General features: G+C 40.2%; 1 protein-coding gene across 2 annotated transcripts; it reads right to left on the bottom strand.

The window, feature by feature from the left end:
- Positions 1-276: 276 nt before the first annotated feature.
- MYOZ1 (myozenin 1) lies at positions 277-13898 on the bottom strand. 2 transcript variants are annotated; one of them, XM_010000769.1, is made up of 6 exons: positions 13732-13839; positions 11861-11962; positions 10033-10214; positions 3811-4045; positions 1401-1560; positions 277-578 (listed from the first exon to the last, which is right to left on the bottom strand). In XM_010000769.1, the coding sequence occupies exons 2-6, from the start codon at positions 11934-11936 to the stop codon at positions 350-352; spliced, it is 882 nt and encodes a 293-aa protein (XP_009999071.1). In that variant the 5' UTR covers positions 11937-11962; positions 13732-13839; the 3' UTR covers positions 277-349. The 2 variants fall into 2 exon arrangements, with proteins under 2 accessions (XP_009999071.1, XP_009999072.1); XM_010000770.1 differs by lacking the exon at positions 11861-11962 and having other exon boundaries at positions 13732-13898.
- Between the last annotated feature and the right edge of the window lie 1338 nt (positions 13899-15236).

The following is a 15236-nucleotide window of genomic DNA, read 5'->3' as shown; positions in this document are numbered from 1 at the left end:
AAGACAAAACAAAAGGCTTTTTTTTTCTTCTTGGTGTTTTATTACTTTAATATGTAACAAAACAGATTTATGGCAGAGCAGACAGACAGTATTTAGCATTGCTAAGCAGAAGAACACTTCCTAGTTTTGCCTTTTTATACCCTGGTGAATAAAACGCTCGTTTTCTTCTGTTTCTGGTATGGATTAACACTACAGTGAAGATAAGTTTAGAACCTGTTAGGAACTTGTCTGGACTAAGGGCAAAATAAAGGAAGAGCTGTCAGAACTAGAGTTGCACTTTTCAGCTCCTTACTATCAACTTGCAAATAGGAAGGGCTGAGAAAGAAAGGAAGGCCTTAGAGATGGGGATTTACAGCTCTTCTGTTTCACCACTCCTTGGCACATTTAACTCAGTATGGTACTCAGAGTCTCCTGAAGGCATCCAAGGTATTGGGGTTCTGTTGAAGGAGGGTCTGTTGCTGAAATTTTGATTAAAAATCATGAGAGATTCTGGAAGCAAAGGGCCAATATCAAACTGAGGCACTTTGAAGGTCATCCGTTTGGCTGCTTTCTCAAAACCCCCATAAGGCATGGCAGTCCTGGCATAGTGGAATACATGGAGTTAGCAAACACAGCACAGGTAAACAACTAGTTCAGAAAATAAATAAAGTTATCGAGATTGTAAATTTTATCACTTTTGCAGTTGACTGGCAACAGATCCTTCCCAACATATACATGTCCATTGTCTATGTACTACAAAATATTTAAAAACAGAAGAAGCCCCTCTCTGCTCCTGTATACTTCTTTCATCCCTTTTGCATCAATTTCCATCAAACCATACACCTGTTGGTAGCCTGCACACATAGGAGGCAGAGGCTGAGTTATTGCAGAAGTGACTGGGTTTGTGCTGAATCCTCATGTCCTGAGGCTATGGAAGTGGGTGGCAAAATTATATAGAGAGGCTAACAGAAAATTTTTGCTGCCCTAAAAATATTTGTAAAACTTCCAGTTCTTATCAGAAACAGCAGAAAGATCCTGGTTCTTATCTGAAGTATTGTGAAGTATATGGCTTCTGATCGTAAGTATTTTTCCGGAACTCTTTACCTTTAAATGCCTGCAGTAATAAACAGTTGCAAGCTAAATCTCCCTGGCCAAATGGGGTGAGGAGGAAAGGGAAATAGGATTAAAGTCCTTCTTTCCTGCTGTGTAGGTTTTCTGTCCATAAGCTAAATTAAAATTTCTAGCTCTTAATGTCTCTTCTCTTTGTAGGCCTCCAAATGTTTCATCTGCAGAAGACTGTGCTAAGCATCATGACATGCAACTTAAACATATTTACACTGCACAAGACAGGAAGCTTCTGGCCAGGGTTATTGTGTTTTCTCATGCTAAATAAACTGAATTGAATATCCAAGAAAACTTACCGGTTAAAAGACTTGTAATGGGGGAAATCGGCTTTGGGGCTATATGACAATAAGTCAATAGTCAACTGACTTTTGTCCTCAGGGCTGATACCCATTGCTCGTTCCCAAGGGGAGATGTAAGTTTTAAATATAGTGATTTTTTTGCCTCCTGGCTTTGCATCTGTAAACAGAGGAAGGTAAAACGTCTAGTTAGATTACACTTTAAATACACTGCCTTTCCGTATTCTGATACTGAAGTTGAGACACTAGCTTTCTTTGCAGATTTTGTAACTCCTGGATCAAGTATGAGATTTAATAGTTAGATTTCTCATAAAAAAAACACTCTCATATTCCACTTCCATCCCTATCCACAAAAGCAGGTGTACCACAATCTAAGAGCCACTCGTCCAGGAATTTGTGTTACAGCATGTAGTTGAAAGCTAATTTTTCAATGTTCTCTCTGGTTGCTCAAATTGAAACCTCTTATCTCAAGAACCAATATCCTATCCCATCATCTCTCACTAACTCAGGGGAAGCTTTATATAAGGCAAAATGCTATCTAACTTCATAATTTACTTCTCCCTCACTCCCCTGTCTGATCATAGCAAACATAAATGTAAATATCATCATCAACATCATTATTGGCAACAAACAAAGCCCTGACTATAAACTCCAAAACTAGGTTCAAATTTTGAAGTTGGCCCTCACTGACCAAAAACCTTTAACCATCCTATTTCAGGGTCTTGGCAGCTCACAACCAACTTTACTAATGTCTTCCTTAGTAGTCTGTTCTTTAATGTTCTGAAATTAACATCTGCCTTATCTCAGTATTTTTATAGGTTAGCATTTTCTTTGTGATTGCATGGACAGGCATTCATTTTCTCACCCTCCTAAGCTAGGATGTTAGAGACAAGCCTGGTTTAAACACCTCAGGATGGTTAAAAGCAGTTTGGAAAGATGAAGTTAAAATCCTGTAAATGACAAAGCTGGACTTTACTGTTAATTCAGATGCTTGATTGCCAGAAAGTTTATATATATATTATTTTTTTTAGTAATAACAATCTTCTACCAAGACCATTGGTTGTGTATTGACATGTAGCACACTTTTAAGATTCTCAGCCTTCAGAAACTTTGAAACTCATGAGCAGTGACTTCCACTTAGCTTGCTTAGGGCAGATATTAATAATTATGTAAGGGAGTTAGACTTTCTGGTGCTTTCATGGTGCTATAGTTTCTGTAGGAAACATAAATCCTTATTAAGTAATTGACAAAGAATAAACACTGTTACACTTGTCTGAAACTTTATTCTTTATCACACTTTCTTTGTCTTGCTTATTTTCTACAAACGGGGCCAAGTCCTGGGCTTCCCTGGCTTCAGAGAATTGCAGCCATGCACAAGAATCACAGTTGCATTAAAAACAAACTGCTTCCCTCTTTCTGTGTGAAGGACTTAAACTAAGTTCAGAAGTAAATTGATTGCTCGTGTTGAAAAAGAAAAACAGTTAGGATCCATCTCTGCAGCGAAAGCTATGAGATGATGTTAATTCTCCTTCCTGCACACAGAAATAGTATAACCATGAAGAAAAATCTCTTCTAAGAGTCTACATAGATTCTTTTTTCACAGGGATGTCCAGAAATGTAAAAGCTGATTTTGATTTAAAATTTGCATTCTTTCAGATGTAAATGAAAAACCTTGGATTTTACAAGTCACTCATACGGTCACTTGTGACAGTGGTTCCAGGTTCCCAAGCAAATTTGCTGTTTGTTGTAAAATCCTATAGGGACTGTTAAAATAATGATTTAACCTGCTGATTTTCTTGCAAGGAATTTGGTTCTAGAGCTTTCTGGCCAAACTAAACAGAGGATAAATTAAGCAAGGATTATATTAAATAAAAAATACTTTTACTCATAAAGATACTGCTTCAGTGGTACAATGGTGATTACCACATAACTTTTAGAAATATTGCTGTTCCTTTCTGAAGATTATAAAAAAAAGGCTGTTTGCCTAGGTGAAACTTTGATTTGAAGTCAGGGGTCATGTACTTGAAACTTCTGTGTCAGGTTGGATTCCTGAGCTAAAGAGCTAACACTACTGTCTCCAGTAGAACTCAGTTTGAAACCCTTGAAAGGAAGGGGTATGCCACAGTGGCATACTGCTGTATCAACTTTAGGAGAACAGTAATCAAGTTTCCCAGTGTTTTTTTGTCCAGCCAAGGCAGGTATTTCTGCTTCTTGCTTATGATTGAGCAACACAAGAAGCCTGCAAACAAAACTATCAAGCTAAAGGCAGTTCAGCTTTTCTAGACTTTGGAATCAAACGTAGTTTGGAAGAATTCAGGTCTTAGTTAAATTAATTTACTTGTCCTTAAGAGTCAGATTGGCATGAATTTTGATAGCTTAAGCTATTTCTTATTCTTGCAGAGACACTTGCCTTTCTCAGTACCATCACCTCCTTCTCCACCAGTTCCAGCTGATTCCCCGACATGTTGCCCTTCATTGTCCCCAGGGCCACTTTTGCTTCCAGGCCCATGAGGACCAGCAGAATGCTGCTGCATACCGGAGCCATGCTGTCCAGCTGTCACTCCTCCTACCATCCGCCCATGGGCATAGCCATGAGCATCTTCCCCGTAATGCCCTCCTGGTGGGATGAACTTCTGAAAGTGATCCTAGTGCAGGAGAAAAGAGAGTAGGGATCCTTGTTACAGGACATGGTCCATTCACATTTGCATGGCTGGAACAGTGCAGAATGTGAACTCCCAAGTCCCTGTGATCTGACTAGTTTTCTGTCTCAGTTATAGAACCATTGGCAGAATTTCTTCTGAGTTATTCTGTACATTCAGTATAGAAGCAGTTGTAGAACAGCAGCAAGGGCAATGGAAGCACACCTTCTAATGGACACCTTCTAGTCATTTTATATGGACATGGTGACAAAAGAGGGATCTGTGTATTGACTCCAGTAGTGATCAGTATGAAATGCAAGAGAAAGGGAAAGGAAATACGGCTTTTGCCAAAGCAGGTGAAGGTGCAGATAGATATATTGGATAACCTGTGGGAAAGCAAGCTGAACAAGAAATAGGAAGTGTTCTCATGTCAAGGTTAAGATAGTCCAGGAAAGTCAGTTTGATTACAGTGTGGGACCTACATGTTACAGAGCACCAGAACAACAGGGTACCTGTGACAACATAAAAGCCTGGAAGGTAACTGCTCATATGTCTGTTTTCCATATATAGGAAAGTCTGCATGGGGAGGAGTATTACACACCAAGGAAGACTGAAGAGGTAACAGCCTGGGAAAAAATGAAAGACTTACTGGAGACCACACAAGGAAAATGACAAAAAGGAAGTGTTTTGTTTGTAGCAATATGTAGATAAACAAACAAAATCTAACCAGCAACAAGACAAGAAAGAAAGCTGTACTCATCAGTAAAATCAAGTTGATCTTATTTTCCAGGCCACCTACTCTTTACAGTTCAAGCTAGAAGGCAAAATCCCTGCAGTATGTATTGAAAGAGCAAGTAGTCTGTGTAGGATTAATAGTCCCTATGGTGCCAGCACCAGGTCCTTGTCTTTGCACACCACAATTTTAATAAATGCTTGTGTGGAATAGAAACCAATATAATAAGTTCAGAAAAATGTTTTATGTATTCACTAGTCATGAGATCAAAGCTTGACTCCTATCAGATATAAATTCATATCTCTTGTGTATTACAGCCCACACAGCTGTATAATTCAAGTAACCTAGGTTATGTATCACATATGGTCTTTCCTGTTGGACTAGAAGATTGGCTGTAGATGTGCAAAGATGTAATAAATATTGCTGAAGCTGAATGATTGAATCTGTGGTTCTTCATGCTGCAATTCTGCTTGGATAAATTCATCTCAGGTAGTCAGTGGCTCTCAAAGGGTTAAGGCTTTCTCAGTGCTCTTACACCTAGTGCAGTTTAGCAAAAATAAGCTTTCCAGGCTGTAAACAGGCTTCCAAGGCCAGCTGTTCTATCAGCTAAAAATAGATGAGAAGTGAAAACCCCACAAGGCTCAAGGCAGAATTATCTAACCCTCTGCTCCCTGTGTCTCCAGCAACAGTGTCCAGGGTTTCACAGCAGATCACCAGGCTGCAACCCAGGCAGGCAGCCAGCTGCAGGCTGAAGTGGCAGAGCTGGTATCCCCAGGGCCTTTAGGGACTGTCTGACCTTCTCCTGGCTGTAGGGAATTCCCTTTTTAGGAACAGCGGAGATAATGTTCCCCTGAATGTCTGGAAGCAGTGAGAGGGGAGAGCATTGTGAGCATTAAGCTGTACACAGGAGCTAGCAGGGCAATCTGTTCAATTATGTGTGAGAGCTATATAGCTGTAAAAAAGCAAACTGAAAACGGTATTTTGAGGGCTTGGGATCAGAATGAGGTTATTCTCAAAACATTTATATACATGCAAGGTTAATGCTTCTACTGATTTGCTCAGAAATTTCAAAACAGGAGTTGCATCTGTTTTCCTTCAAGTTTCACCCAAGTTTTGTGCCTTCCTGAGAATTAAATGCTTATTTCTCTTTTGCTCTGGTTATTTACATGCACTTTTTTTGAAAAAAAAAAAGTCATAAAACATCAGTGTAACATGAGCTACAGTAAAAAGGGCTGGTTTGATTTTTGTGCACAGCAATATTCAATGTGACTAGGAAGGGGCATCATCACCATCTGGCCTTATTTTAAATTGCAGTATTATCACTAAGCAGGAGCGAAGTTTCTCGGAAACATAAGGTCTGTCTCAGGAAAGCCACACCTAAATCTTACTTAGCTGCAAATGAAATTAGTTTGTTATTTTTTATGGACCCACTGGGAAAACATCCTATGTTCACCAGACATCTCCATTCAGATAGGTAAGACCCATTTTCCATGCATTACCCCAGTCTACTCATCTACCAGAACAAACTATGATTTTCTTTAGTTTTGACCATCACAATAGATTGCATTAGCTCAAATTAACTGGATAATCTTTTTCTATAACAGAAGGCAAAGGCAAATTTATCTTTTGAAATCTTGAACCTCAGTGGATTCAAACAAACTCATTTCAAGGGAGTGAAGCTCAGGAACAGCAGCCTCAATCATGAGTTTCAGTGTAGTCAAAGCTGAGCAGGTGCAGTTTTTTTTCTGGTAGTTAGAGCATGCCTCTGGCCAGTGTGTTCAAAGTGAAATACAGCCTACACTTGAGAAGAATGTATATCTTAGGTCATTGCTAACAGGTTGTGGAGCTTTTATGTATATGCATATTCACAGGACAAAACTGACCCCTTGGATAGAGTTGATTGACCTTGCTTGTGGAAGTCCCAGGAGAGAAGCCCAGGAGGGAGTGTCAATTGAGAAGGCTGATAACCCTCTCCTGTTGGCTCTGGGGGCAGATCACACAGTCCCTCCACAGTAGGATCTGCCCTGTCCATGCACTCTTGGAGGTAGTCCCTGAGTGTCCTTAAATCCACTCTAACAAGAGAACTATTGTGGCAAGTTCATGTGATGTGTAGTCCCATGGGTTGGGTAAACAAATTTGACTCATGTCTTTGAAGTCCTTAGTGCTAGCAAGAGCCTGATCCTGCAGGGTGGGTGCCTAGATGGATGAATTCTGTATTCTCTGGAACTACTGCATGTGTCTCAAAAAAAAAAAGATAATGAAAGATGATACAACTAATAGAGCTGAGATCTCCAGGTATCTTAAGGCCTTGACGTCACTGCAGGCAGCGCCTGGGAGAAGACACTGTGTGCTCCCCGTCAGCTCCTTGCTGTGCCCTAAGGAGAATGATTGAGGCCACCAAATGTGTTTCTATTTCCACCTCACTGGTAAAGAGCTTCCCAAAGGTTTGATGCCTTAGTGGTTACTAACACTTCTGAAGTTACTGTGACTGCGTCCTCTCAGTGGCAGCCAGTCAAATGCTCCTTAGTGGTGGGATGGGAGATTTAAAATTCAGACACTTGAAGAGTCTCATAGACTGTCTGCTGTTTTTATCAAAGTGTGTGCCTTGGTCCTTAATTTTGAGTTGCATGGCCTTAAACCTATGATTCACTTAAGAAAAAAAAGGATGAAAGTAAAAACTAACCTCAGCTGTTGAAGTATCTTAAGCTATCTTTTTAAAACGTGCTGTACCAAGAAGCACAGTTCAGTGGGCTGAGTTCCTGCTTTGTATTTCCAGGTCTTAGGCAAATTATTTTTTTACTCTATATCTGAATTTACTCATCTAAATAATGAGAATTTTTATCTAATACTACCTAAAATATTTATAAATTATTATGTCTATTATAACATCCTTGCTACATCTTAAGAAACTCACTTTCAGAATTTCTGTCTGCAGTTTTCCAGTGCTCCAACAAACCACTGTGGAAAATAAAAGGCTCTCTGTAATTCTGATGTTTCCAAACTAGTCACTTCTTGAGTAGGAAGGCAGAGCCAGGAGCAAGAAAGGAAAGGAACAGAAACTAATCAAATTGCAATCAAAAGAGCTTTTTGATTAAAGTTATTTGGTACTAAGGTCAGGTACTGTCTGGATGATTTGGAAGGTAACAGCAAGGCCACAGATCTGTTGCCCTTACCTGCCCAAGAACAACCAGCTCCCTGAGAGGATGCCTCAGTTGCTGTGATTACTCAGCTTTTCTTCTCAGTGCTCTGACTGCCAGCAAAGGTGCTAACTCAAGCTGGCTGTGGCATTGAGAATAGCTATCCATAGAGACAGTGGATGCAGCCTAGCAAAGTCCTTGCACAGAGCGCATAGGGCAGCCAGCAAATGGTAACAATTGTATTTGTGATCCTACAAAGCTGGAACCGAGCAAGGGCTGTAGGGCAGACTGAAGTCTTTCTGCACTGACCAATGGAGATTTATCTGTACCATAAATGTGGAGAAAAGGTAGCCCTGAAGATGAAACATGGAGCATTTTAAAGCAGAGTACCAGCTGCTGTTCGGAGGCCATGCCATTCATTTCATATAGCAAAGGCATAAAGAAAATCTTAAGCTTATTAGGGTCTTGTCTAACCCCCAAGTAGATTTCTCCACAGGAGATCTTACAGTCTTGCTTGAAGAGCTTAGGAGCAGGGGTGTTCTTACAGAATAGAGGGAGAGATTCGCTACAGGAAGGGTATGGAGTGAAAGTCAGGCACAGATGAATAAACAAGGTAGGAATAACAGCTAACAAAAAAGCTATTGTCATCAGCCTTTGTAATGTCAGTCTTGGAAGGACTCTGTCCCCTCTGCATGTCCAGTTTTGAGTCATTTTGTCACATCTAATTAACTTTGTATTTCTCTGTTTGGGCACCCTTAAGTGACACCCTCACATTTTTGAAAGTTTGGACTTTTTATTTCCTCACCTTTTTATTTTCTGCTCTTCCTTACTGCAGCAGATTCTGACATATGAACTTGACCCTCCTCTGTCTTAGGAGCTCTGCAATTACTGAGCATTTATAAAAACAGCTTGCATTTCTCTAGGATTTTCATCTAAAGAGTCCAAACACACCATTCATTCTCACATGCTTTATAAGTGATAGCTCACTGAAGAGATTAACCACCTAAAGCACAAAGAGATGAAGAAACTCCCGAAGCCTAACAACATCAGATATATTTGCTATATCTTTGGTCTGTCATCCCTGATCTATAATCTGACCTACTCTTGTAATTTTAATGACTTTTTTTTCAGGTATCCTGCCTCCCAAATTGTTATTTTTAGAAGTGAACTACAAATATTTACTTATTGCTGCCTTTTAAAACATCAGAGGGCTAAGAAATAGTGTGGTTTTGTGTGACAGAACATCTTCTTCATGTTCATCTTTATTTTGCTTGAGTTTCCTTGGACTGGAAAATAGATGCCATAAAGGGATCAAATACATTTTTAAGAACATCAGAATACAAGCTGCTACATCAAAATGCTTATGGACCTGAAATATTTTGTATTTGTTTTACTGAACAGATTAAAATCATGTGAAAGGGAAGTTTAATTTGTGAAAGTTTAAGTATCTTCAGAAGACTTTATACCACCAATTAACTGCAGAGAGAGAAGATCAAATAACAGTAGTAACTCACAGAAAAAAAAAAAAAAAAGAAAAAAGAAAAAAAAAGTCTGAATTTATACAACATATCTGATAGGAAAATATTTTAGAAGAAAACAAACATAGCTTTCAGGAAAAAAAAATAAAAATTAAGATACTGGTTAGAGATTTCTGTCTGAATTTTCATTTATGAAGCTTCTTGCAGAAATGACCAAAGGACTCTGCCCAGCAGGAAATATAAAAGTGTATGCTAGGCTAAAAATAGAACCACACCTACTGAAGCTGAAGTCAGATCTGGATGCATCATTTCTGTCTTGCAAAGAAGTGGAATGGGTACAAAACCAACTAGTCCTGCCCTTCACAGCTCTGGACACCTGCAGACTTCCTTTGTCACTCATTACTGAATTTTTTCACACTTCTGTATATGTAATACCAAGTATTTGCCAAAGGCAACTAATGCTGCTGCCTAAAGGGAATAAAACTTTTGTGTTTATATAATCTGGGGTTCTTTTTGCACTTCTTTGCTGGTAGATCCCCCATGTGCCCAGCCCATGCACATACAGACAGAGGAGAATTGGGCACATTCCATTCCTGTTTCCCCTGGGTATATGGAGCTGCTTTTTAGTTTTAGTCTTTGACCTACCATAGAATTGTCGGTGAAGGCATCAGGGTTATTCTCATAAATGAACTTCTCCACCCTCAGCTGACGTAATTTGAACATCTTGGATCCTTTGTTATTGAGGAGAGAAAGTTCTTCTAACATCACATCTCTGGGGATGCTGATCTTCTTCCCCAAGTTCAGCTTGGATACCTCTTGTGGCATGACTACAAAAGATGTGAAATGAGATGCTTTAGGAAGTGATCCGGTCCAAGTCTCTTGACCATTGCTTCCCAGGGTCAGTGGGCAGCTTCAAGGCAGCTGAATTCTCTTCTAAATTTAGTTTTTAGGAAGCAACTTATGCACCAAATTTTTATATTGATGACACTTAGGATTTAGATGGGCACAATCTACTCTGGATTGCAGTCAGGGCAAATCTGCACAGAAAAGTGTTTCACAAGCATGAAGCTAGGTGCATGTGTCCCACAACTGAAGAATCTCAGTCAGAGCAGCAGGATTCCTTAGCCTCAAAAGGCCTTGTCTGGTCACTGCCCTACACTCATCTCCCCTTCTCTGGAATTAGATGAGTGGCAGTCAGCTCTTCAGATTGGGCTGACATACAATAAATAAAGACAATGGTGTGCTTTGGTTTAAACATTATCTTGAAACTATGGCAAGATTCAATGTTGTTATATCTTTTTATTTATCTTAAGGAGAACGTTTAAAGGGAAAAGTAGTTGAAGTTCTCTACAGGTCTTAACACACTGATTACTTCATAAGTCCTTTTCAATTTAATTTGGTGCAACCAACTCTCCATCAAAGCAATGGATTCAGACATTTTCAGTGTAAAAATCTTGCAGAAAGAAAGTTGAAGCTTTTCATTCAGAAACATGCAACTTTTCCTAAGCTTTCTCTTTTCTGTATTAAACAAGGTTAAGATCACCTACTCCAACTCTGCATCTCATTTACAGCGGAGACTGAATCTCCATCCTTAAACTGGTATAAGTTTATAACTGGTGTAAATTCATTCATTTTCTTAGCCATTCTCTTAAAAAAATGTTATTTTTTTAGCAAGCCAGTTTATATAGCATTATTTCATAGCGCAAGAGAAATGCCATCTAACTGCTAATGGGATTTTTACTTACTTGAATAAAGGATTGGGGACAAACAGAAAAATATATACCTATACCCTAGAAAAGAAGTTTCTACAGCCCTTTTGGGGGACTGAAGGAAGGGACAGCACTGAATTATTACTTTTCAAAACCTCCAAAAGCCTTTCCCATGCTGTCAAAAACAAAGTAAGGATATCACAGTTAATTAAAAGTCACCCTACCCAGAACACAGATAATCTGTAGAAATAAAAGTGTCCCAAGTTATATTCTTCTTGCTGTATTATTCCCTCTAAGAGACTTTGACTTTTTCAAATATGAGTGCTGGAATAAAATTAATTCTCTCACATACAGGAAAAATTGTAATTGTTAAATTACAGACAAATATTAGAGACAAAGGTTATAAGAGAGAGAATAACAGATTATCACTAGGCACTGCAATATTGATACCCTTAAAATACCATGTTCTCTTTCCATTCAAATTGGTGTGTATCCAAATTAATGCTGCAGGAGAACATGGGTTTACAAAGTGTAATCTAGGTCAACCTTTGACCTGAGTGTGTGTGCAATGCTTTTGAACAGTAAATTAGAAACTGTGATGTGGTTGAAAGCTGAGCTTTAATAATATTTGTGGCTCTGTCTCCTGCTGTGTCCCCTGCAGGTCTTGTTCTGGGAGTTCAATCAGACAGGGTGTGAAATTTTAAAGGCTGAAATTTAGGTTGAAATCCAAACAATTCTCATGTGTGCAGTTTTGCATATCTTACCTTCTTGTGTCAGCTTCCCAATGAGTTTAGTGGACTTTTTCCTTTTAACAGGAGCAGGAGTCCCTGCAAGGGGCATTCCCACAAAGAGTTCTCTGCTTTGCTCTAAACACACAAGGAAATAGAGAATGAAATACTGGAAAGGTATTTCTTGCCTCTCTTTTAGCTGCTATCTACAGTTTTCTATCCATTCCACATGAAGGAGCTAGTGACTGGTATCATTCCATACAGGGTATCATCAGCAGGCCATTGTGGTGTTCTCTGGATACAGAGCATTATGACACAAAGTACAGCAGCAGATCACAGCAGAAGCACTACCAAGGTCCCATATAGCATCTAAAACAGGCAACATGGCAGTCTTCTGACACCTGTGTGTGCCACAGTTGTACTCTGCTATCCCCTTGTGCTGCAGCAACAGAATTTCAGTTTGAAAATTTGCTCTATCATACCATATTACAAGATCATGCAGTAATCAATGGATGGTAATAAATATTTTTGTATCAAGATTTTGAGGAGGGAGGGGAAGAGGGAGATTTCTTCTGGTACAGGGTTTTCCATCTCTGTCCCCAGACAGGATGAGAGAGCTGTACTGCAAAGTCAGAGAAAATTAGGAGAAATCTCAGTAATTCTGCTTCAGGCAACTTCTCAGAGTCCTTCTTGGGGGTTATAATACATAATGTAACTAGGGAAAATGTCTTGCCTCCACTTCAACGCTGTCCATGCCCAAACAACAGCATATAAGGGGACAGATCTTCACCTAATACAGTACAATGCAAATAAAAAATAACAAAGATCCATTGGCTTCAGCAATATCAATAATTAACCATCTCTGTCCTTGTGCTTCTTTGCACTTTAGTTTCTTAAAATTTCAGAACTGAAGACATTGAACTATGAATTATATTTTAAAACTAGTAAGCAAACGGCTGGCTCTAGGAGTTTGAACACTGCCATTGTGATAAAGACATTATCTCCTATATATTTTGCAGTTTCATTCCATCATTGCTTCTTTTGCAACATGACTTTCATGTGATGAGGTGATGATGACTGTTAAAAGAAGATCAGCCACAGCAAACCAGCTCAAATCACTTTGGCAGATACTCTCTTGGATTAGTTTTTCTTTCAGATTTCTAAGCTTTTCTTTTTACTGAGGTGCTGCCTATGTAGTTCACATCATAAAAGAGCCCACCCTGGTATATTCCCAAAGCAAGCATCAGCAGGTGCAGTCGTAAAGTACGTGCTGCAAATTCTGCTTGAGCAGATGGACATCTGTTTGGCTATGTAAAAGAAGCAGGCCCTGATTGACAGAAAAGGGGCAATGGTGCCAGAAGGCAGGGGGAGTGCGAGGTTATGGCCCATGTGATGGGTCGTAAGACTGGCAAAACAGGGGGAAATCATCAGTATGCCCCAAGCATGGACTCCCTGGAGCAAGGCAGAAAGGGCTGGCCCTTGTGGAGAACTATGCTCTTCAAGCACACCCATTCCCAAGAAGCTGCAAAGGCAAGTCCCATTCTGCTGTCCTGTATTAATCCAGCAGGACTGGGGAGTGGAAAACCTGCTGCATGCAATTGGGCTGGCTTAAAGAAAAGGGCAGCAGTCTTTCACGATGGCAGAGATACACTGGGCTACTGCTCTTTCAGCCACCCCACCATAGGGAGGCTGCTGGAGCCTCAGTCTCCTTGTCCTCACTAGCCTGTACATAAAGCCAGGACCATGACTATCTTTCTCTCCCCTGAGCTCTATCCCTTGGTTTAACTCCTCTGCCTTTATCTGCCTCAGTCTTTGCAGTGGTCATTTCCTTGGTTTTGCTGCAAACCAAATCATCCTTACCCTCTCCAGCACCTGCTCTAAAGTATTTTGCTGCCCAGTCAACTCACCTCAGGCTTGCAGTGCCAAACTCAGTCCAGTTCATGTGCCTGACCCAGAGCTCAGCAGTGGGCTGCTTCCTCCCAGCTCGTCTCTGGGTGCTGCTGGTGAGGGTTGTCCAGCATGCCCCACTCACCCAGGCTGCCTAGGTGCAGGGGAAGCTCTGCCCAGCACAAAGTGCTGATGCGAAGTGCTGTGAATTTGACTCCTGAAGGCTGCTCACACAGGCATCCAGCAGTTATTAATAGCCAGTGGCCCAGAGGGCAGGGTCTCAGATAGCACCACTGCCAGTCTGGAGGAGAGGAGAAAGGAAAAGTTTGCTCCTCAGGCCTCCTGTAGTCACCGTCTCAGTTCCCAGGAAGATCAAGCACTCCATAGGTGCCTCAATTCTTCCTTCTCTCTGTTCAACATGACCTTCCTCTTCCTCCTCCTATTACATTTTAATGCAATTCATAAAACCTTCTCAATATCCTGCTTGTCAGTAATACCTCAAAAGCTCTCTTGGGTCTTTCTGTTTTACACTCTCCTTCTGCTCCCTCCTCACTCCATCATTCACCCCAGTGTTCCCTAGGCTCTCACACATAATTCCTAAAATGCAAGGCATTCAAATGATATATCAGAGAACACAGAAGAAAAATAATTGCACACATGAAGCAAGAAGTAGTAAGAAAACTACAAAGTCTAGAAAGCTATTTACAGAGTTCTAGAAAGTAGCTGTGAAATATGTATGGCAAACCTAGCAGATTCAAACAGCAAGGAAATGAATTTCCTGATTCATGACAGAAATAAGGTTGCAGCTTTGTAGAAATTTGCAGAAATTTGGTGCAGCTTTGTATCTGCAGATGACTCCTCTTCTTTAGCTTCTGTTCATTTCCCCATACCCTATTGAGTTCTGGTTCTAGGATGAAGGGAACATATCTCATTTTACTGAATAACTTGAAGATGCATGTACCTTTCAGCTTCTATGTAAACCAGAAATCCTACAGAAAACATTGTCTTTGTATTTCACATTGGATCAAAATCAGGTTGTCCACTGAGTCTAGAGGGGGGAAGAAAACTCAAAACACAGCTGAGACTGTAGTAGAAAACAATCTGCACAGAGAATTGCAAGAAAGTTTGATGTAAAGGAGCATTGGGAGATAGTAACTTTTCCTTTTACCTAGATTTTGCAGCTGGTTTTGCTTGCACCAAATGCATATCAAACTTCCCAGTGTGATAAGTGGATTGAAAGTACAAAGCTTGAACACCCCAGTTCTATTTAAAAGATCCTGTGTAAGAGTGCTATAACGTAGCTATGGACAATAATCAGCCTTTATACCCTGCTTGGAGTCAGGGCATGTATGGCAATCTCCTGACCTAAAGTTTCCCATTTTCCTCTCATTTCCCATTTTCTTCTCGCTTGCATCCATATAACCACTATGTATACCTTACATTGTGCCTACAGCACCACTCTTATTCTCCCTCATTCATGTCTATTATAGCACCACACCGTAAGCTTTCCACTGTGCTGTGTCCT

Source organism: Chaetura pelagica, unplaced genomic scaffold, assembly GCF_000747805.2.
Source record: "Chaetura pelagica isolate M959 unplaced genomic scaffold, ChaPel_1.0 scaffold166, whole genome shotgun sequence".
Classification (NCBI taxonomy): Eukaryota; Metazoa; Chordata; class Aves; order Apodiformes; family Apodidae; genus Chaetura; species Chaetura pelagica.
Note: the sequence above shows the minus strand (reverse complement) of the source record. Positions and strands in the feature narration are given on the sequence as shown.

What these genes read in the sequence shown, in the direction of transcription:
- MYOZ1 (XM_010000769.1), bottom strand. Translation starts at nt 11,936, where the DNA reads ATGCCCCTTGCAGGGACTCCTGCTCCTGTTAAAAGGAAAAAGTCCACT. An exon ending in TGGGAAGCTGACACAAGAAG is followed by an intron (nt 10,215 to 11,860) that starts GTAAGATATGCA and finishes CATCTTTTGTAG; the next exon opens with TCATGCCACAAGAGGTATCC. An exon ending in AGGTGATGGTACTGAGAAAG is followed by an intron (nt 1,561 to 3,810) that starts GCAAGTGTCTCT and finishes CTCTGTTTACAG; the next exon opens with ATGCAAAGCCAGGAGGCAAA.